This window comes from Carassius gibelio, chromosome A3 (genome assembly GCF_023724105.1).
Source record: "Carassius gibelio isolate Cgi1373 ecotype wild population from Czech Republic chromosome A3, carGib1.2-hapl.c, whole genome shotgun sequence".
NCBI lineage: Eukaryota > Metazoa > Chordata > Actinopteri > Cypriniformes > Cyprinidae > Carassius > Carassius gibelio.
The window spans coordinates 26,555,136-26,577,881 of NC_068373.1; the positions used below are offsets into that span (position 1 = coordinate 26,555,136).

Here is a 22,746-nt window from a genome sequence, read left to right on the forward strand (position 1 = left end):
CAAGTAGCGGCTGTTATCACTGAAAACAAACAACTGTGGGAAAAAGTTAACGACCTGGATGCATATAAAAGACGGTGGAACTTGAAAATATTTGGTGTTCCGGAGGAAGCAGGAGAAAATGTGAAGATGATCGCAATGGATATCTTCTCTCAAGTTTCACCGGGATTGAGGGATGGTCTTCAGATGTCCATTGATGTTGCACACAGAATCGGTCCGAGAGAAGCAGGCGCGTTTCCACGGCGGATTATTGTGCAGTTTTTGTCATGTACTCATCGAGATCGCATTTGGTTGGACTCAAAAAACTCAGAAGTCATCAAGCAGAAAGGCATCAAAATAACGGAAGACCTCACACAACGAGCGAGAGAGGCACGTAATAAACTATGGCCGCTGGTAAATCAAGCCAGGAGAGAAGGAAAACGAGCTGGGTTCAAGGGCTCGTTTGCCATTATTGACGGAAAGAAGATTACAGCGGATAATCTGGGAATTATGTTAACGTTTGCCCTTAAGTCTGTTTGAGGACTTGAAATTGACACTGAATATATTCTGCAGGCATGTCTGTTAATTTCTGGCAAAGATGTTTATTTTGTCTTTTGCATGGATGTAATATTTTCTAAAGCATTTGATGCTTAAGTTTGGTAGGTTAAAGGGATAAGTTTTGCACTTTGCTCCTTTCTTGCTTAGTTAATTCTCTTGCTTTAGAGCAGATTGTTCTTTTTTTTTTTTTTTCTTATTCAATGTACTTGAAATTTTCTTGTTTTTCTCTTAATGTTCGGGGGATTCGTGACCTTACTAAACGAAAAGCCTTATTTTTATTTTGTAGTTCTAAAAGAAGGGATGTTTATTTTTTACAGGAAACTCACTCTAGTGCTAACGTTGAGTCTTTTTGGTCAGCACAGTGGGGAGGTAAAGCTTTATTTTCACATGGGTCTACTCATTCTGGGGGAGTTATAATTTTATTTAACTATAATTTTAATGGTAAAATTCTTGAGTCACACTTTTCTCTAGAGGGCAGATGGATAATCGCTATAGTTCAATCTGGAGAGGCTGTCTTTATTTTATGTAATATATATGGCTTCAACAATTCAAATTTAAACCAATTTCTTTTTCAAACTTTATCTACTAAATTGGTTGCTTTAAAACTAAAATTTCCTTCAGCAGCAGTTATTATGGGGGGAGATTTCAATGAGGCCCCTGATCTCCATTTAGATAGATTCCCCCCAAGACTCAATGTTAATAGCCTTAATTTAGTTATACATGATCTTTGTAGCAGTCTTGATTTGCTAGATGTCCACAGACACGTCCATGGAAACAATGTCTCATTTACTTGGTTTAAAGCAGATTTGTCACAAAAATCTAGAATAGACCTCTGGCTTATATCTGACTGGCTAATTTCCTTTATTAGTTCTTGTACCATTTCTCCTGCCCCTTTAACAGATCATGCTTGCATCGATCTTGAAATATCCAAGTCTCATAATAATTTTCAGAGACGTTCAGGATACTGGAAACTGAATACGTCCTTTTTACAAAATTCTTTATATTGTTCAGGTATCAGAAATATTATTGAAAATTTTAAAGTTAACTCAGGCTCTGCTATTGCAAAATGGGAACTTTTTAAGTATGAGTGTCGGAGATACTCTATACAGTTTGGAAAACGGCTTTCTAAGGCAAAGGAGTCGAGAAGCTCTGCAATTATAAAGGAAATAAATAATATCTTATGTCTTTCCTCTCCTAGTGAGCAGGACAAGGAGAAGTTATTTTTATTGAAGGAAGATCTTGATGTTCTTTATGCAGAGAAGGCCAAAGGTGCATTTGTTAGATCAAGGGCAAAATGGTTAGAATTTGGAGAAAGAAATTCAACATATTTTTTTAATTTAGAAAAAAGAAGAGGTGAATTAAAAAGAATTTCAACCCTTGACATTAATGGTAATCTAATTTCCGATGAAACCAAAATTTCTAAATTTGTTGCTGACTTTTATCAGCGACTTTATACTTCTTCTTTTCAATCGGAATCATCTAATCATTTTTTCTTTGAGGTGAAACGGTTTATTCCAAATATTAGTGAAGATAATTATGCTGTTTGTGAGGGTGAGATTACTATGGAAGAGATCGATAGTTTAATTACGAAAACTCCACTTAATAAAAGTCCAGGCCCCGATGGTCTACCATTTGAATTTTATCGATCATTTTGGAATGATATAAAATATTTTATTTTAGATCTTTTCAAAGAGTGTTTAGACCGTGGTGAATTGTCTGAATCGATGAAGCAAGGCCTAATAACTTTAATACCTAAACCCAATAAAGATAAAAAATTTTAGATAATTGGCGCCCTATAACTTTGCTTAATTCTGATTATAAATTATTAGCTGCTTTATATGCAAGGAAACTAAAACCCTGCTTAGAAGAAGTTATCTCACTCACACAATCTGGCTTCATGAAGGGTCGACACATATCAAATAATATTCGTCTTGTTTTAGATCTTTTAGATTATTCCGAATTGATTAATGATGATGCGCTTATTTTGTTTTTAGATTTCTATAAGGCGTTTGATACAGTTGAGCATGCCTTTATGTATGAAGCCTTAAGACATTTCGGTTTTGGTCCTAAATTTTTGAAAACTGTACAGACCCTATATAAAGACATCACAAGTAATGTGTCTTTGTCTTCTGGAACTTCCCCACGTTTTGTCATTGGGAGAGGAATTAGGCAAGGATGTCCTATTTCTCCCCTTTTGTTTCTGTTAGTTGCAGAGCTTCTTAATCTTTATACAGTGAATTGTTCAAATATTGAGGGCATTCAAATTGCAGACCGCACTATCTGGATTAGTCAACTTGCAGATGACACATGTATTTTCTTAAAAGACAAAAGGCAGGTCCCTATTGTTTTACAAGCTTTAAAACTGTTTTCGCAGGCCTCTGGCCTTTCTGTTAACCAGTCTAAATCTGAGATTATGACCATTCATCACTCTGATATATCAGATGTATGTGGAATTAAGGTAAAACTTTCCGTCAGATATCTTGGTATTATAATTAGTAAATGTTCATCTGAAAGAATGGAATCTAATTTCTCTAAATGTTTACTTAAAGCAAAAACAGTTTTTAATTGCTGGTCTCAGAGAAATCTGACTATCCATGGGCGTGTTCTGCTTTCCAAGGCTGAGGGAATTTCGAGGCTGGTATATCCTGCTCTGTCATTGTATGTCAATCCTAAAATATGTTCTGATATTGACAGGGCTTTATTTAAGTTTATCTGGAAAAATAGAAATGAATATGTAAAGAGAAAAACTATTATTAGATCTTTTTCAGAGGGTGGGCTTAATGTCCTTGATTTTAGCACTCTTAATATTATTTTTAAAATCAATTGGATTAAACATTGTTTGGCCCAGAGTAAATCCATATGGTTTATATCCCCAATTTGTTTTTTGAAAAGTGTGGTGGATTACCCTTTTTGTTATCGTGTGACTTCAAATATAGTAAACTTCCCATAAAATTATCTAACTTTCATAAGCAATCCTTAGAAGCATGGAAAATAGCCTTTAAGCATAATTTTTCTCCACATACTTGCATCCTATGGAATAACCAATTTGTAACCAAGAGTATATTTAAAAAAGATTGGTTTGATAAGGGAATTATATTTATTTCAGACTTATTAAATATTAACGGTGAGATTTATACTTATCAGCAGTTTGTTTCTTTTTCAGGGATTGATTCTTCCTGTAGAGATTATAATTTGGTTGTGAAAAGCATTTCCCCTAAATTGCTGTACCTTGTGAAAGTACATCTCAGGTATAATTCAGCTGTCCGACAAATTCCAAATCTTGTTATTGGAGGTATTAATATTATGGATATTAAGTGTAATAACTCACATATTAGGAAATGTATTAACTGTGATGTCAGCTGTTACCCAAAAGCACTCATAAAGTGGAAACAATCTTTTTTTATACCCTCCACTGAGAAAATATGGTTGGCTACTAATAAATTTTTACTGCCAAATAAGGCAAAGGAAGTACATTTTAAGATACTACATAGGTACTATCCTTGTAACACATTTATTAATAAGTTTAGAAAAGATGTCTCTCCAAAATGTTCTTTTTGTGATTTAGAAAATGAAACACTTACACATTTATTTTGTAACTGTAAATATTCTGAAGACTTTTGGAAATCGGTAACTAGGCTGTTTTTTGATATATTTTATAAAATAATTAAAATAGACGAATCTATGATCCTTTTTTTTTGATTTGTAATACTGGATCAGATGTAGTTGATAACACTTTGAAGGTGATAATTCTTCTTGGGAAGTTTCATGTTCATAAAGCAAGAATAATGTCCATTACTCCCTCCTTTAAATTTTTTTGTAAAGAACTTAAAATATTTTATGACTCATTGATTTCAACTTCCAGGAACAGGAAATGTATAAAAACATCCCTCATATTAAAAAATGTCATTTGTAAATTGTAATTCTTTATTTTATTTTTTATTTACTGTCCATGATGTATATCTGTTATATGTATCCCCCTTGGTTTGTTTATGTTCTAATTGGTGTTAAGTATTTGTTTGCTTGTTTCTGAAAGAGAAAAAATAAAATAAATTAAAGCTGAAAAAAAAAAAAAAAAAAAAAAAACCTTTCTCGTTGACATTGGTCAAGTAGCCAATCTTTCAGTCCTACGTTCATTGATGCACTTCAGTTTAAAATAATAATTATCTTACAATAAATTGAACTGAGTAAAAAAAAAAAAAATCATGCATCGAACTCAAATCTATGATTGAACTTCCACTGTAAACCTGTTGTAAACCCATGATAATGAGAGCGAAATACTGGAGTGAACATGGCTGTAAACGACTTTTGCAGATTATGCGAAGTTAATCTATGCATCTACGTCACGGCTCTCAGCCCGCCCTCTGTTCGTTGATTGGCCCGGCTGTTTTCAGACCGGTGGCAAACAGAAGGCTCTGACGCTGTATCCATAGACAGTAAGTGCGGGTTCACACCGCAAGTTGCAGCAGAGCAGAAGCAGCGCGTTAGCAGCAGGTAGGCAGAGCAGAAGCAGCGCGCGCCTATTTTGCTTTCACACCGGCAGCGGAGGCAGCGCGCAACTGAACAGCAGATTTTGGTCAGAGTGCTCTATAATGGGTACGTTCGCATTGCTTTATTTCCCCATTTAAAATACATTTAAATAAAAAGACTTGGCAAGAAGCTTTTTTAATTAATAATTTCATTGTTACTTTTGTTGGATCTTTGTTTTGCTGTCTTTGTTTTCCGTGCAGTATACGTGTTGTTGATAGAAAAAAGGCCATTGCGCAATTTTTTTTATTAAGGAGACTAAAAAGACGCAGACTTTGGGTTCATCCCATTAACCGACGTAGGAGAGAACATGGTGCATATTACCATCTTGTCACTGGGTTTGTTTGCAATCAAATTTACCAAAAAACACCCTGAAAACCAATTTAATAAACGGTTTTAAATTATGTGTATTGTAAATGGTTCACAGCCTTGACTTCCTGCTCATCTTGAAATCAGCATTTACTTGTTTATTATAAATGCATGTATCACCTGCTTTTGTTATTTGTGTGCTTATGTGTAATTTAGAAATTGTAAATGAATGGTTCCAATTGAATCAATTTTGAATCAAATATTGAGTTGTTTGCTCGTGTGCCAGCGAAAGCGTCAAAAACACTATAAAATGTATTACCATCTGCAATAAGAGCCGCTGCAACTTCATCCCATGCTTTTTCCTTCTCCTGCAAGTCTTTATAAAGTACATTGTGTGGATCATAAAGAACTTGATATTTCTCAACTTCCACGATGAGACGAGTGTCGTCCATTATTGTCTTTCCAGGTGCACTCTGAAGACCACAGCCTGTGACACCACGTGCTGTTGTTTATGATTGTCAGCACGACATCCGTTCTTCTGCCAATATATAGTCCTAGTTAAAAGAATACGACAACTACTAATAATAAATAAATCTCCAAGGCTAAACTAGCAATATTAATTATTTAAAGTTGTTTTTGTATTTCGGCAAAATGTCTATTTTTGGATAGAACTATAAGTACTTTAACAGATTTTGTAAAAAAAAGAAAAAGAAAAAAAACAATATATGAAAAAATATATAATAAAAAATTGAAAAATATGTGGTTTAAAATATCATAATTTTTTAATGTAATTTGCTAAGAACACAGTAGATATCATTAATGCAAATTTTGGGCAAAATTCGTTTAAGTACATGTGTATTTTGGCCATGATCATGATCATTTTGGCCATGGTCACTTTATCTTCTATACATATTTTTTTTATAATAATTTCCTTTTCGTAACATACTCTAGTTCTTGTTAAAACACCCTAGATGTGCTTTATTTGTGCAGTTAGAGCACTTTTTGTGTGAAATCATATTTATTTTGTCTATCAAAGGTGTACTTTCACTTTAACTGAGCGTCAGCAGAGCAGCAAAAATAGACCCAGCGCCGAAACGATCGCGGCACTGCTGCTTCTGCTCTGCTTCTGCTACGCTCTGCCGCGCAGCCTCTGCGTGCGGTGTGAACGCTCTCATCTGTTAACATAGGCGCCGAAAAAAATACGCGCTGCTTCTGCTCTGCTGCAGCTTGCGGTGTGAACCCGGCCTAAGGCTGTATCAGACTGAGTACAGAAGCGAAATGAAATTGAGCGGAAGTAGGAGGTCTGACGTAGTCAGGCTAGTTTTTGGCCACTAGCTTTGTAGATGCGTGTCACACATTACATATACACATTACATGCACGTTCTTGCCTTTGACCACAATGAATTTGAAGTAGTGCTTATATCTTCACCTTGAAAATACCAACTTTCCATCGGATTGCTCCTGACTCGCCATCTCTGCTGCAAATCTCTGTGTAGCTGTTGCGCGTGTGTGTGTGTGTGTGTGTGTGTGTGTGTTTGGCGCCGCTGGCGCAGCCGCGTGTGCCGGCATGTGTGTAAAAACACTGGCTCTGATTGCATAGTTTATTAAATCAATGCGTAGTAACGCACCGCATTTAACGTTCAGTTATGTTAACGGCTTTTTAACGACGGGAAAAGTAATTAGTTAGATTACCGCGTTACTGAAAAAATAACGTTGTTACCTAACGCCGTTCTTTTAAAACTAACATTTTTATTTAAAACATTGTCTTACCTGCAAGCGACGCACGAGCATCATCCCGCTGCATGGCCGCGGGAAGTGGGGGTGCTGCAGCACCCCCTAGTGACGAGAGGGAGATAAAAAAAAATGTAGGCCTATTAAAATATTTTGCACAATTTATAAATTCCTTATGAATATTTTAGAAAATGATTTTGACACACGCAGTCTATTACGTATATTTTGGATTTTAATTTCATATTTTGAGGCCTAATCAACACAGGTTCGGAAGTTACGTTGTCAACGTCAGGCAGGCAGGTTTGGTCGCCGAGTAACGAGGTTTCCCGCTCGTTCCATGCAGAATACATCCATCTTTATATAATACAGCGCACCTCGACATTTGGACACCTGTAACCAGGGCACCCTGCCTGCATGTAGCTCAGGTAAGAGCATTGTGCTGCCGCGCTTGTAACATTTATTTTTTTGGCAACAAGTGTGGGATCAGCTTTGACTAGCCAAGCAATTGTAAGTAGTATACTATAGTATTTTTGGAAGGTGGTGGGGATGGAGAGTATTATTTCGGTCGTGTGTTCTTTGCGTAATGGTTGTGGAGAACTGTTAAATAACGTTTAAATAGTCGGAGATTATTTCCTTGTGGTTTGTGTAAAAGGTTGGAGATGGAGACAGAAAGCTTTATACTGTGCGTGTGTTTTTTGCGTAATGGATGTGGAGAACTGTTCAATAAACAAATTGCTTAAATAGTCAGAGATTATTTCCTTGTGGTGTGCGTAAAAAGATTTTGGAGTTAATAGAGTTGCGTGTGACATAAACGTGCTGTGACTCAAGCCAGCTGCCCAAATCGATTGCATTGTTTTAGCGTTATTGTGAAGTTTGATTAATATTATATTTTGTTGTAATATTTTGTTGTATCTAAATAAGTTGCATGTATGTATAGGCTATCTGAAATTGTAATGAAAGTAATTATTTCGTTTTCTGTCGATTATTAAACTATTATTTCTGATTCTGCTTCTGCTTCAGATTAATAAGGCATTGCGCATATCTGAAAACTGATGTCTGTGTGTTTCAGACCCTGTGCACTGAAGTGTATATGACAATAAAGTAGTAAATCTCAATGTATTTATTTTTAAAATGTATTTTAAATAGGCCTATAGTCTCATAGGTTTTTTGTCAAAAAAAAAAAAAAAAAAAATTCACAGCACCCCCTGTTCAAAATTACTTCCCGCGGCCCTGTCCCGCTGTCTCTTCTTTTTTCCTCCCCCAACTCTTGGTGCCTTTTCGAGGCCATGTCTGAGGTCGGTGTCTGCCAAATTTGACATTGATTGAGGCATAATCGAACAGACCACTGGGAGGTGGGGAAGGGGGGCACCAGAGGGAGACTGGCACAGAGATTCACCTTTTTCTCGACTAATTTGGTCTAGGCCTATATTACTTTTGTATATTAACATGCTTTTAGAAATATTTTATTTGTTATTTATACTAGTAGCCTATTGTGATGATTTTTTTCACGACCCAGATTTTTTGGTTTAGAAAATTTAAATAATTGATAATTAAATGTAGCCTAGTATATAAAACAATCATAAAATTGCCATTAGGAAAAAAATATCCATTACAAATGATTGATTATTTTCCAGAAGTGTATTTGATTTATTACAGCTAATTAAAAGTAATTAAAAAAGATAATTCCTTGTAAAAAAAAAGAAAATAATAATAATAATAATAATTATTATTATTATTATTATTATTATTATTATTATTATTATTATTATTATATAGGCTACATGCATAAAATGATTGTATTTTACATTTCTGTCACTTCTGAAATTATGGCTACGCCCCTGGTGTTAATTAGTTTATACATAATACTCTTTAAGCTCTTTTTTAAAAACTTGGCTTACATACATTTTTAAGTATGCCATTTCACATCATTCAACTAGCATTTAACAGACAAAAGGTTTTTTTTTTTTTTTTTTTCTAACCTATGGTTCTCTAACCATAAATGCTACTGTAATTTGCCCCCTGACTAAGCATTTAAAGAATTTAGTTGAAGCATTTAAATAATCCCGTGAATGCACTTAAAGAATGCAGAATCTAATCATTATAATCGAATTGAATTGAATTTAATTGTGAATTGAATCGTTCTAAATTAGCAAAAATCGTTTTTGAATCGAAAACCTATGAATCGTAATCGAATCAAATCGCTGCCTTGCCAAAGATTCACAGCCCTATTACCTTACTATCACTCTCTGTTTTATAAAGTGATTAAAATATATCTTAATTCACACCATATTTCTGATATTATCGATTAATCTTATCAGATTTATTTTGATCATTCTCTTTTATTTTATACCCGTGAGTGCAGTACACCTGCATTGCGTTAGCACTCGTTAGGTTGTATGTATGTATATTAGACCCTATACCACCTAAGCTCCTCAAAGAGGTGCTTCCAGAAGTCATAGATCCTCTTCTGACTATTATTAATTCCTCATTGTCATTAGGATATGTCCCCAAAACCTTCAAACTGGCTGTTATTAAGCCTCTCATCAAAAAACCACAACTTTCTTTGCGGCCCGGTGAAACACACCAATTTGAAAAACTAAATGGAATGCATAGTCGATATAAAAAACTGGATGACGAGTAATTTCTAACTGCTAAATTCTGAAAAAACAGAGGTGTTAATTATAGGACCTAAAAACTCTGCATGTAATAAACTAGAACACTAAGACTTGATGGCTGCTCTGTCAATTCTTCGTCATCAGTTAGGAACCTAGGTGTGCTATTTGATTGCAATCTTTCCTTAGAAAGCCACGTTTCTAGCATTTGTAAAACTGCATTTTTCCAACTAAAAAATATATCTAAATTACAGCCTATGCTCTCAATCTCAAATGCAGGAATGTTAATCCATGCATTTATGAAGCAGCAAGAGTTCTTACTATAAACCAGGAAGTATGACCATATTAGCCCGGTCCTGTCCACACTGCACTGGCTTCCTATCAAACATCATATAGATTTTAAAATATTGCTTATTACTTATAAAGCCCTGAATGGTTTAGCACCTCAGTATTTGAATGAGCTCCTTTTACATTATACTTCTCTACGTCTGCTACGTTCTCAAAACTCAGACAATTTGATAATACCTAGAATATCAAAATCAACTGCGGGCGGCAGATCCTTTTCCTATTTGGCGCCTAAACTCTGGAATAACCTACCTAACATTGTTCGGGAGGCAGACACACTCTTGCAGTTTAAATCTAGATTAAAGACCCATCTCTTTAACCTGGCTTTCACATAACATACTAATATGCTTTTAAATCCACATCCGTTAAAGGATTTTTAGGCTGCATTAATTAGGTAAACCGGAACCGGAAACACTTCACATAACACCCAATGTACTTACATCATTAGAAGAATGGCATCTACACTAATATTTGTCTGTTTCTCTCTTGTTCCGAGATCACCGTGGCCACCAGATCCAGTCTGTGTCCAGATCAGAGGGTCACTGCAGTCACCCGGATCCAGTACGTATCCAGACCAGATGGTGGATCAGCACCTAGAAAGGACCTCTACTGCCCTGAAAGACAGCGGAGACCAGGACAACTAGAGCCCCAGATACAGATCCCCTGTAAAGACCTTGTCTCAGAGGAGCACCAGGACAAGACCACAGGAAACGGATGATTCTTCTGCACAATCTGACTTTGCTGCAGCCTGGAATTGAACTACTGGTTTCGTCTGGTCAGAGGAGAACTGGCCCCCCAAATGAGTCTGGTTTCTCCCAATGTTTTTTTCTCCATTCTGTCACAGATGGAGTTTTGGTTCCTTGCCGCCGTCACCTCTGGCTTGCTTAGTTGGGGACACTTCAGCGATATTGTTGACTTGATTACAAATAAATGCACAGACACTATTTAAAGAGATGACATCACTGAATTCAATGATGAACTGCCTTTAACTGTCATTTTGCATTATTGACACAGTTTTCCTAATGAATGTTTTTCAGTTGCTTTGACACAATGTATTTTGTTTAAAGCGCTATATAAATAAAGGTGACTTGACTTGACATATTCTACCTAACATAATACATACATATATAAAGTATATTATTATCATGAAAAGTATAATAATATTCACTATAATATAACATTGTATTTATTATATTCAAGTTGTCTGTCTGGAACGCAGCATTAGGTTAATGTCAATAAACGATCGTTTACTACGATTAAGAGCCATTCTATAAGGTGACATTTCAGCATTTGATAAACGGATAACAACTCCTAAGCAGCACTGAAAGCACAGCTACGTGCGACAGTGTTGAATGTATTTTTGGGAAACGCACGTGAAACAATAACAAATGATCGCAAAATGACTCGTACTAAACGCTCTTAAGCTCTAAAAATCGGCCCACAGCAGTTGTTTACTGATAAGCTGCGCAAAAACACAATCATATTTTGCTCATGTTCTTCGCAGCTTGTTACTGAACAATGGCTCGGTGTAGTTAATGCTGCTCTATGTGAAAGCGTGCAGGTGACTGAGATTTATCGCTGATTACAGAACCGGCTTTACTGACAAGATGCACATGTGATTAATCAAAAGTCGCCATTCCAAAATCAAGCATATAGCAAATGTAGAACCCACTTTAGGCTAAGCATTAAATTATTTTTCCACAGGTAATGGGTGAAGGATCTGAGGATATCATTTGAACTATTAAATAGCAATCTTTGTATATGCAGCTTGAAGAGATCAAACATAAATCTGTGCTTTACTTCATTGAGGTTGCATCTCTTTCATATTACTTTGTCATTCTAATTTTCTAATTTAATTTCTTAATATTCACTTACTTATTAAATTTTTATTATACTGTCTAATAATCAACATCTTTTATCTTCTGGCAAGTTCATACTGTAGGCTGTTTACTCCTGCAATGCAATGTAGCAGTTTTCCGCATGAATAAACACAGAATGTGTGATTGTGTGTGTTTATCAACACTTAAAATGTGACTCATCCAATCAGAATTCTGAGTCGAAACTTCAGTTTTGTAATAAGTAATGAGGTGCAAGAAAGCGTGTGCTTATCAAATAGTAAAAAAAAAAATTATTCTGTCATAATTCACAACTACATTTGAATGGCTGTCGATACAGAAAAAAACCTCATAGTCAGAGAGAGAGTGGAAAATGTTTATGAAAAAAATATATATTATTTGTGGAACAAAAATTATTAAGGATCTGAGGGACAATAAATAAATATACCTAATAAAAACAATATGTGCTCTGACCACTTTAATATAAATGTATTTTGAAACATTTCTTAAACTGTAGCTGCAATTGTCTTCTCAGGTATTTCTCCTCGAGTCTCTCTGATCATCAGTCCCAGCAGAACTCAACACTTCACATTTGTCTCTTTCTCTCTGAGCTGTGAGGACCAGAGTAACTCTGATAGATGGAGAGTGAGAAGATACACAGAGAGTAAACAGCTGGAAGATTGTTCATCATCAGTGTGGGGATCAGAAACAGGATCTACATGTACAATCAGCTCCACCATCACATCAGACACTGGAGTGTACTGGTGTCAGTCTGAATCTGAAGAGAAATATCATCCTGTTAATATCACTGTACACTGTGAGTCTGTGTGTATTTGTTTATTTTACTGTTTACACGCAGTGTTTTCACTGTTTACACGCAGGACGCATCAGTGATAAATAAAAAATAAATCTCAGTGGGCAAGTGGCACTAAAAATCAATTTATTTCTGAAAATATATATTTTCTATTATTATTATTAATATTATTATTATTATTATTATGTCACCACATTATTAATATAATATTTACTATCAGCTTGTGTTCCCTCTGTTTCTGTAGATGGTGTGATTCTGGAGAGTCCTGTTCATCCTGTGACTGAAGGAGATACTCTGACTCTACACTGTTTATATCAACAATCAACTCCACCAAACCCCAGAGCTGATTTCTATAAAGATGGATCACTCATCCAGAATCAAACTACAGAGATGATCATCTCTACTGTCTCAAAGTCACATGAGGGTTTCTACTACTGCAAACACTCAGAGAGAGGAGAGTCACCCAAGAGCTGGATCTCAGTCAGAGGTGAGATTGAGAACAATGAACGCTATTAAAATGCATTTACAGCACTAATCTGAATGTGAAATGTATTTGTCTCAGCTTCCTCCAGAACATCAAGATCTGAAGGGTTCAGTCTCGTCATAATTGGAGTGACTGCAGGACTGACCATCTCAATTGTGATCATTGTCTTCTTGGTCCTTCTGTGGCGCTACAGAAACAAAGGTTCTTTGTCTGTCATATTAAAATTCATGACAATTTGGTAGACACTAACTCTGATCCTAAATCTTGTGAGCTGCTGTCCTGCATCAGTCTAATCTGGTCATCTGTTTGGGGGTAGGTGTGGCCTAATGGTTAGAGAATCGCACATGTAACCTGAAGGTTGCAGGTTTGAGTCTCTGTTTCAGCAGACATTATAGGTGGGGGGAATGATTGTACAGTGCTCTCTCCACCCTCAATACCAATGACTGAAGTGCCCTTGAGCAAGGCACTGAATCCCCAGTTGCTTCCGGGCACTCGATAGTTGCCCACTGCTCCGGGTGTGTTGTATGTGTGTGTGTGTTCCCTACTCACTCCTGGTATTTGTGCACTTGGATGGGTTAAGTGCAGAGCACCAATTCCGAGTATGGGTTACCATACTTTGCAAATTTCACTTTTCACTTTGACTTAGCTGGCCTCCCAACATGGTAAAGCTGTTGGTTAGTTGGCACAGAAATATGCTTTCTGTGCAGTTCTTTATGCCTTCTCAGGCTGAAAAGGCTGGAGATTAGGCTAAAATGTCTTCTTGTCCATAATATTTGTATGATACACATAGTTACTGAATATGTAAAGTGCTCCAAATTAGTCACTTCTTTTGTTCCGTTTGAGTTACAGTAAGATGGAGTCTATGAAGACAGCAGTGAAGCAGCTGTTTCTGAACAAATCCATAATGTCATAAATAAAAACATTTTACTAAACACTATCATTCTCACACATGTATGCAAGGAGATTAAAAGTCAGTTTTAATATGTTTACATAATCATTATGTTTGTCTAGGTGTAAGATCTCAGTCTCCCTCTAGTGTCAGTCAACAGAAGAACTGCAGTCAGACATCAGAGCAGAACCAGAGTGACCCGGGAAACAACACACTGCTGTCTGGTCAGTCTTTACCTACAGTATTAACCATAAATAAACACCCATAATATTTACAAGCTGAGATGAAAGACACTCAGGTATAACATTTAACTAACAGGACTGACCTGACCTGAAGTTAAACATGAGGTTTATTTAACTGACATTTTCAGCTGGATGTTATTTTATTATCAAAAATAGCATTACAAAATATTAAGTGCTTCATATTTTTAAGCCAACCTGAACACAATATTTTTTTCTGTGGAATTGATTTCATATAATTTTCAAAATATACTACTCAAATTTAATGAATGAATTTAATGCAGTTTCTCATATTTATTTGTTTAAATATGAGGAACTGCGTACGGTATATTTATGAGTCTCTTGATGAAACGATTAACAAAGACATCATAATTACAGGTGATTATTACATAATAACATCATAAATGATTTCATCAAAATTATTTTGTCATAATAATATTTCTATATTTTTCTGAATCAGCAGTTGTTTTCTAAAGAAAGTGTTTTTATTATTATTATTATTTTGTGTCATGTTTTTTGTGATATTTGCAGAGGAAATCAAGTTAAACAAAGTATTCCTTTGTCTATTATTCATTGTAGACCATGTAAATCAACCTATAGAACACATCTATACTGAGATTGAGCTCAAATCTCCAAGTCTTTTAGTGAAAACCAGTGAAAGTTCTGACACGGTTTACTCTAAACTGACCCTGGTGACCCATCAAGGTGAGTGTCAAAGTAAAAACAATCACAGTTCACAAGAAGCCACTGCAAATTATTATTGAGAAATTAAAAATGAAATCAAATACTGTAGAATTTTTTTTGAAATATTAATTTTGAATTCATTTCTATATTTTCAGCTGCTGGATCTAATGATCTAATGGATGCTCAGGTTAAATAACTGGCCGAAGGTGAAAATTTTAATCTCAGGACGCTGATGAGTTTAGGTCAAGAAGGGCTGGAGAATGACCAGGATCATCAAGGGTTGTGTTTTATGATACTGAGCACTTGATGGTGTTCATATCAGTACTTAATGTTATGATGCAAGCATTGACATGCTTCAGTGACTATGCATGCTAATCAGTGAGCTGATTGTACATTATTAAAAAATAAATAATAAAAAATAAATAGAGAGAGGGATAGAGAGATTTTAGAGCAGCAAATCAGTTTATTACTATGATTTCTGAAGGATCAGAAAGGTAATGCCAAAATTCAACTTTGTCATTAGAGGTTATTAAAAAAAGAGAACAGTTATTGTAAATTGTATTAATAATTCACAATATTACTGATTTTACTGTATTTTTGATCAGATAAGAGATTGTTTGCATTTGTATATATGTGACACGGAAACCAGTGACACAAGTCAGCAGCACAACTTTCAAGCAAAATAGGAAAGAAGCGTTTTACGTTTTTTTGCAGAATCTTTTAGTTGAGATCACGAAGAAGCCTCTTCATGTTTGAGATAGATTAGTGAGATAGATTAGTGATTAGATTATGAGACTAGCAGTATTGGTATATTTAAAAGCATACATTTTGAGGTTGAAATCGGTTTGTTTTTCAGAGAAACTAGAGCGCGCGGTAGTGGCGTGTCATTGTCTGTTGATTTCCATACTAGATAAGCCGACTGTTGTTTCTTTTGTTATTGCCTCCGCCCTCCAAGGGAAGCGTGACTACTTACTGGCTATTTGCTACATGAGGAGAAAAGTAGAAAGAGGCTTTCTCCAGACATTATGTACAACATAAGGCTGGATTATTTAGCTGCACCTGCGGAAAAAGAGTGGCAGGACCTGCGAATTACTGGACATTTGGAGTCAAACAGACGCACAGTGCAAACTTCGGAGATGGTTATTATTTCATTCATTATTTCATTGGAGGCATCTGTAAGAATTCTTATGGGGTGAGTTCATTCTGTTAGCATACATGTTAGCTCATGTTTAGTCCATGTTTGGACCTTACGTTGCATTTATGCGTTACTTTAAGTCTTTGCCACGTGAGGTAATTTTTTGTTGTACTTTGCCCTGATGTTGACGCGTGCACAAAACTAATACAGTACTTCAGCGTTTCACAGACACACTGTGAAATGACTGGTTAGATGAGCCTAAGCTCTTTCCAATAAAATCCATGCAAAAGTCAATATCAGTTTCATTTTTGAATACAGTATGATGTACCGAATATTCTTCAGTTTTATGCAAAACAGAAATATGATGAATAGAATATCAGACCTCTGTCATATGGCCAAAAATAAATGCAAAAAAATAAAAAGCTTTTTGCAAAGTTGTGTTTGACACATGAAAACTGTAACAATGCATTTTACAAGGTAACATGATGTAACCTTGCTCTCACTCAAAATGTGAAAATTTGAATTATAACCATAAAAGTTAAGCAAAATAATCTTGGAACACTGCGAGTTAAATTTAATCACTAAGAGAAGATAATGTCCCATAGGATCATAATCACTGTGTAAGAATATTTATTTTGAAAGGTACAAACACCCAATGAATGTTCTGAAACATGTGAAGCCCAAAGATTATTGCCCCATTGTGAGCAGTAAAAATTTACAACCTGAAGGTAAAATGTGATTCCTGGAAGAAGAAGAAAAAACAACGGATTTTAGGGTTTTAATAAACAAAAATAGCACCTTGTGTTTAATACTGCATCTCAACCCCCTGGCATTTAAAGAAACAAAAGATAACGACACGTCAACAACCAACCTAGAACAAAAGCTGCTTCAGTCAGCTGAACAATATTTAAGGCTACTTAGCCAACAAACAAAAATAAACTGTGAAAAAGTAATACATAATACAGAAAGACCCGAAAATCAATACTTACAACAAGCAAATTCCACAACAAACATGGCTTCATACCATTTTGTTAGTTGACAGTCCAAATGAGTCCTCCTTTCAATAAAAAAATCTTGGCCACACACAAAGTATGCTTTCTTACCACATTTGCATTCGCTATCAATCACGGGCCATAACAACTGTCTCTTTTTACGATCAGTTTTACATGGGTCTTCAGTGAATCGAAGCTTGTTCACTTGCAAAAATTATGATATTATTTTTTTTTTTTGGCTGCTTTCCGAACTGCATCACAAAGTGCACGAGAGATGAACTTCATAATAATCACTCTGCTTTTTCCTCTTGGGACCCAGGCGATGTACTGCCTCTACAAGCCTAGATTTCTCCTCCGGTAACAATGATTGGCAGATCTTTATGACTTCCCTCCGGACGTCCTCTGCCTCTGTTTCATGTACTCCATATAATTTGAGGTTACATCGCCTAGATGTGACATTTGAAATCATAATGACAGCTAAAGTGTGTCAGTAAAAATAAACTTCTTACAATATTTAAATTGGCAATGCATATTCTCAGAGCACCCAATCTGGAGAACTGACAGGCAAAATATGTTTTTCTATAATATATTTAAGCCACCCCAAAAAAAGGAAAATAGTTGTGCATTATGGATGTGACAGGAAATAACAATTTTCAGTATACTGCTTGATTTTTGAAGTCTGTGAACTTTTAAGTCAAATGTATAAATATTGATATCCACATGATAAAGGCCCCCCAACTGAGCCTGGTTTCTCCCAAGGTTTTTTTCTCCATTCTGTCACTCCATTCTGTCACTCCATTCTGTCACTCCATTCTGTCACGGTGACTTTGTGACCGTTTACACTGTTGACGCAATGTATTTTGTTTAAAGCGCTATATAAATAAACGTGACTTGACTTGATAAAATGTAAACAAATGCTTTTATGACATGAGTTTAATGTAAACACATCCCACTATTGAGAGTCTTGTAATTCACTTCAATCTTTTTGAACTTTATGAATTATTATTTTAGGTTTAAGTGGTGTGTGTGCATAAGTAACTGGAAGCAGGCAGAGTACAGCTGTTTCTCAAGAACGCAGTGCCATCTACTGGTAAAAGCTAATCTCAGAATCGATTCAAGAGAATCATGATGCATTCGAAAAAATTGTAGAGTCGATCCACGGATCAGTTGACAATAACGATATACATGTCATTAAGGACCATCTTTTTTGAAGTGATGAAAGAATAACTAACTGGGCTATCTCAGCTTCTGAACTATCAGGTCAGGCTACATGATATGAGACATTAATATAAATAGATTTCTATTCAACTTATTTTCACTGATTCTATGCTGTTTTTAGTGTCATCTTGACATTTTTAATCTGTTGTGTAAAATAGTCTTTGAGCTGTCAAAACCTGAGCTTGAATGACAGGTAGTCAAAATAAAAGTTGGCCAAGCTGATCTAATTAAAGCACTTCTTCAATCTGCGCCATCTTGCGCCCTGTCCACCAGCCTTACTATAGTCTCCTGTGAGAGATGCAGTAATCACAGCTGCCTGTCATGATAGCAGGGCGGAGAGTAACAGGCTTTTTAAAACTATTCTTCCAACGGCTTGAGCTTTGGCTAATACTAAGTGAGATCATCGAAACCGCCATCAAGCCCCATCATGTTTGACTGATCTTTTCCACTGGATAACAACAACTGATATCTGCAGAAATGTGCTGATCTAAACTCCTGTTGCTCTTGAACTCCAGAAGGTAAGCTTCGTTTTAGTTATGTGGCGATATCTTTGTTTAACAGTAGCTAAAACTATTGACTATTGCAATCATTAGAAATGAGCAGTTACTTTTGTGCAAATTTCACAAATTCAGTTTTAGGCCATTTTTATTGAGTAACTATTTTAACATGTTTGACAGTGTGGTAGAGTTTATTAAGCAAAATATAAATTATTCAAGTATAATCAATAGGAATATAGCCATTTACGCGTTACATTATTCTACTATTGTAATCCTTTGTATTCGCCTGCATGTCTGAGAAAATAAATTCCATATTGGGTCTGTTAAAGCTGTGGACCGTTCCTGTACCATCACTTAAGTGTGACCTGGCAGAACTGGACGCAGTTAGTGCCGCACCTGAGAGGGATGAGTAAATGAAAAAGCCTTATAAATAAAGGGACAGAGGATAAATGCATGAGCCCTGTGAATAAATGGATTAGAAGGAGTGAATGCAATTAGAAAAAAAAAAAGTTTCAGTAAAGACTGTGTTGATATTTTTGCATTGTAGATTTTTCATACATATTTGAAAGTTTAAATGTAAACAAAGAGGTTTCAAAAAAGTGACGGGACTCCCATACAACATGCTGAACAAATAGGTCAAATAATTTCTGCTATGATGCTACCTAAACAACTAGCGATAATCAAGAGTCAGGTTCATAAAAAAAGGAAATTATTTTGTCATTAAAAGGGAACAATGCAGTGGATTTTGAAGCTAAAAAAGACTCAGGGTGTCAGGTAGCAGAATTAGCACCTGTAGAATTTTGGATGATATAATTCAAATTCAACAAAAGCAGGCCCCTATGAGAACTAACCGTGGCTCCAAAGGGGGGTCAAAAAAGACAGCCAAGAGATTTGGTGTAAACATGAATGACAAATTGTTGCACCAACTTCACTTTTGAATATTCTCATTTCAGAAGTGATAAGGAAAAGTAAACAGCAAGGATATTGTTCTCCTTATTTACGTGCCACACATGGAGTTTGTGCCAAAAACAATGTGAGAAAAGGAATAACAACACCAATAGGCCATATACCAGTTACCAGAAGGAATGCATTATGTGGATATGATAAACCGAGTACAAGGCAAAAGGTAAATGCTTGTTATCATTGACAGATTTAACAGATGGGTGGAGGCAGTATCATCAGCAGATCATGGAGCAGGAGCAGTAATTACATTTCTAATAAGAGAAGTAATTCCAAGATACAGAATACCATGAGAAATCAGTTCAGATAATGGATCAACATTCACACACAAAAAAAAAAAACTGTAAAACAAGTATTTCAACATTTGAGAATAAAGCAGAGACTAGGGTGTGTACCGTCCACAATCACAAGGGATTGTAGAGAGATTTTATAGAACCCTCAAGGCCAAACGAAACAAAATATTGTCACGACCGGTGATACGACGAGACACAGGGAGAGATCCAAATGAGAGTACGTCTTTATTTAAGGGGCAAACCAAAGAGAATAAACAGTCCAGGCAGGGGTCGATACCAAACAAAACATAAACAAACAAGGACACAAGGCAAGAGCACGACAACATAACGGACATGAATGAACAAGGACTCCGTGACACATACTAAGACAGGCCTGGTATAAATACACAGGGAGAGACGAACGCTAATGGGGAATTGACAGAGTATGATGATTGATAACCAGTGACAGCTGGGTGCAATGATTTAGGCAGAGACGTGAGGAATGTGGTTAATGAAGTGACAGACACCGTGGGGAAGGATGACATCTAGTGGATACCCAGGGAACACAACCCAGACACTGTGACAAATATGTGAAAGTACTTACTAAACTTAACTGGATTGATGCGTTAACACTTGCACTAATGAGTTATCGCATGCAGACTAACAGAAAAACACATTTAACACTGCATGAAATGCTTACGGGTCGACCCATGCCTGTACCATATTGTAGAGGTCCCTACACAGGACCTACTATAGAGCAATTGCAAATGGAACTTTGATCTTATATGAAGAAATTAAATGCCATACATAAAGCTATCTATTTACAGGAAACAAGAAAAGAGCCCTGTGAGGAAACGGAGTCAGAATGTCCAATTGTTCCAGGTGACCATGTATATCTGGGGGTATTCCGGAGAAAGTGGAATGAGCCCAGGAGAGTGGGACCCTACAAAGTCATGATAGCTACTCCAAAAGCAGTCCAAGTGGAGGGAAGTACAACCTGGTATCATCTAAACCACTGTACTAGAGTTCCCAATGTAAGGATGGAAAGAGAAGGAAACAAACAAGCAGACAACTCAGGAGAAAGTGACGAGGAAAGACAAGTGACAAAAAATGAAGTGCAAACTGGTGAAAGCTCCAAAAAAGTCAGACAAACAGGAGAGGAGAAAGGATACAACATATCTGATGATAATCACGTGCCTAATGAATCTAATAATGCAAGTCCAAGCTCACCCAGCGGAGAACATGATGACTTCCCTTCAGTTAACTTTTCAGTCCTCAAACAAAACTTATAATAATACCAAAAGATGTATAAATATCATAGAAACATTGACTATGACACCCAAGATTATAAAGAAATTACTCAAGATGAGGAGTTCTGGAAGACAGCACAAAATAAGGAGTTGTATAGATGGACAACCTTTACTGCCAAAGAACCAGGAAAAGAAAAATGCTTGCTGTGCTCCAGATCTCATACAGATCACAAAGTAATAGCGACACCAAATCCACATGATTATCTAAAATGTGCTGAATTTGGTAGAATTTTTTGTCATTTAACCGATTTTACAAGACTTTTGGGATAATTCAAAGTTTAAAGATTATGTTATTAGACCACTCTGAGGGATCTTGATCTCAGGTATACGGATGTAAGTCAAAATATGAAAATATAAAAAAAGAGAAGTAGAAAGTTACAGAATTGTATAACAGATTATAAACAAGTATATGAGTGCTTCAATAAACCAAAAGGAACACATGAATTGGGTAAATTCAAATGAAAATGCATTATTATTTGGTATAGAGACCTTCCAGAGCTCCGGATCATTTAGCACATAAAAAAAAAAAAAAAAAAAAGGAATTAAAGTAGCACTCGAAAAATGTGAAAATCAAACTATTGCTCTACCTTCTATCAAAATTTATGAAGACCAATCATTAATAGCAGATTTATTTTGGATTTGGATTTTATTTAGGATTTTTCTTTATATATTGTCAGAGTGTCAGAGTATGATTATTCAAAGAAATTACCATTGCACAACTGGGAACAGAACAAAATAAAAATAAAGAAAACTAAATAATTAGAGCTTATTTACCAGACCCTAATAAATATGTAGACAACCTAGAGGAATTCCACACAAATTTAAAGGCAAGAGATTAAATTAAATCAGGTATTGAATCAATATTGATTGGGAATTCACTAAATAAAAATATAGGATGGATTAATTATATTTATTATAATTAAAGTTATAACAAAGATCCATTAATTATACTGTTGATGCATTAAAGGGTTAGTTCACCAAAAAATGAAAATTATGTCATTAATGACTCACCATAATTTCGTTCCAAACTTCACAAGACCTTCATTCATCTTCTGTGACGGTTGGGTTTAGGAAAACACAAGGAGAGGGTAGGATCCAATAGCAAGGTATAGGTTTTATTAAACAGAAGGGTAAATACAAAATAAACAGTCTTGAGACAAACAAAACCAAAAAGGGAACCGGATGAAAACGGGAACTCGGAGGAACGAGAAGGTAGGGGAAGTCTCGGGAGACGAGAGCATAAGAAACACATAGGGTAAGGACTCCATACAGATGACAGAGAAAGATAGCTATACATAGGGAGACTAATGACAAAGGATTGTCAGCACCTGTGCGATTTAATTGGAGTGCAATTACTGTGAA

General features: G+C 35.8%; 1 protein-coding gene across 1 annotated transcript in view; it reads left to right on the plus strand.

Moving 5' to 3' along the window:
• Positions 1-16,136, plus strand: part of LOC127953780 (basement membrane-specific heparan sulfate proteoglycan core protein) — a 287,372-nt gene extending 271,236 nt beyond the window's left edge. The window contains exons 22-26 of the mRNA XM_052553074.1: positions 12,949-13,191; positions 13,267-13,389; positions 14,200-14,301; positions 14,896-15,021; positions 15,156-16,136. Of these exons, the coding sequence (XP_052409034.1) occupies positions 12,949-13,191; positions 13,267-13,389; positions 14,200-14,301; positions 14,896-15,021; positions 15,156-15,196 (635 nt within the window). The 3' untranslated portion in view covers positions 15,197-16,136. The remainder of the gene's footprint in view (positions 1-12,948; positions 13,192-13,266; positions 13,390-14,199; positions 14,302-14,895; positions 15,022-15,155) is intronic.
• The last annotated feature ends 6,610 nt before the right edge of the window (positions 16,137-22,746 follow it).